This window comes from Penaeus monodon, chromosome 27 (genome assembly GCF_015228065.2).
Source record: "Penaeus monodon isolate SGIC_2016 chromosome 27, NSTDA_Pmon_1, whole genome shotgun sequence".
In the NCBI taxonomy this organism is placed as follows: Eukaryota; Metazoa; Arthropoda; class Malacostraca; order Decapoda; family Penaeidae; genus Penaeus; species Penaeus monodon.
In genome coordinates this window covers 21,140,529-21,141,383 of record NC_051412.1, presented here as the reverse complement: position 1 = coordinate 21,141,383, position 855 = coordinate 21,140,529, and the positions used below count along the sequence as shown (strand labels likewise).

At 37.0% G+C, this 855-nt stretch overlaps 1 protein-coding gene across 1 annotated transcript in view; it reads left to right on the top strand.

The window, feature by feature from the left end:
* Window positions 1-46: 46 nt before the first annotated feature.
* Window positions 47-855, top strand: part of LOC119590684 (39S ribosomal protein L15, mitochondrial-like) — a 6,161-nt gene continuing 5,352 nt past the window's right edge. Inside the window, exon 1 of the mRNA XM_037939372.1 lies at window positions 47-202. Within this exon, the coding sequence (XP_037795300.1) occupies window positions 101-202 (102 nt within the window). The 5' untranslated portion in view covers window positions 47-100. The remainder of the gene's footprint in view (window positions 203-855) is intronic.

Here is an 855-nt window from a genome sequence, read left to right as displayed (position 1 = left end):
TCAATGGTGATTTGACTTAGACATAATAGATACATTTAAACCAACAGTTCCAGAAATTACGCCTGTGTTCCTACCGTCGTCGGGGCCATATGTAAACATCATGGCGTCGTCTGCGGGAACCGAAAAGGCTCTCTCGCTGTTAAGGAGATTGCCCAGAATCAGTTTATCAAATCTGAAGCCAAATCCTGGTGCTCATAAGAATGTATGCATATTGCTTGTTATTTTTTTTTCTTACCAAGTGCTAAGTATTTTAGAGTGTATAGCTTAAGTTTTCACACAGTAACTTTCGTCTTTACCGGTAGCTGTTGCAAATTTGTTATAATTGTTACTTGCCACATAGCTAAGAAATCAGTATGGTCATTTTACGTAAACGTAAACGTAATTTTACGTGAAAAAGTACGGTGGCCATGTCGTACGAAACAAATTTTTCTAATTGGTTTCGTTGTTTCGCATGTTTTCAACCTCAAACCACCATTTCTGTGAGTTACGCATGCATTTCAAATTTCAAAGCTCCTCACTTATTTTTTTTTAACAGGGGGCTTTACCCCCTGCAATCCCCTTTTTAGGAAGCTGCCACTCCCTTAACCCCTCCAAGGATAAATCTTCACCTCTATTCATGGCAAGATAGAGCCAGACTAAAAGCAGGAGAAATCCTCAATAACACTGCCTGATAATTGTTAAACATGGTAAAAATTAAAGAGATATTATCTCTGTTATAATTCTTTGCTGATATAACATATAGAGAAGAAATGTTTTGGTGTGATGAGTTTTATTTATAACTGGTGTCAAGTATGAGGTAAGCACACCAGTACTAATATTGAAATGTGACCAACAGTATTGTCTGATCTTGTTAAT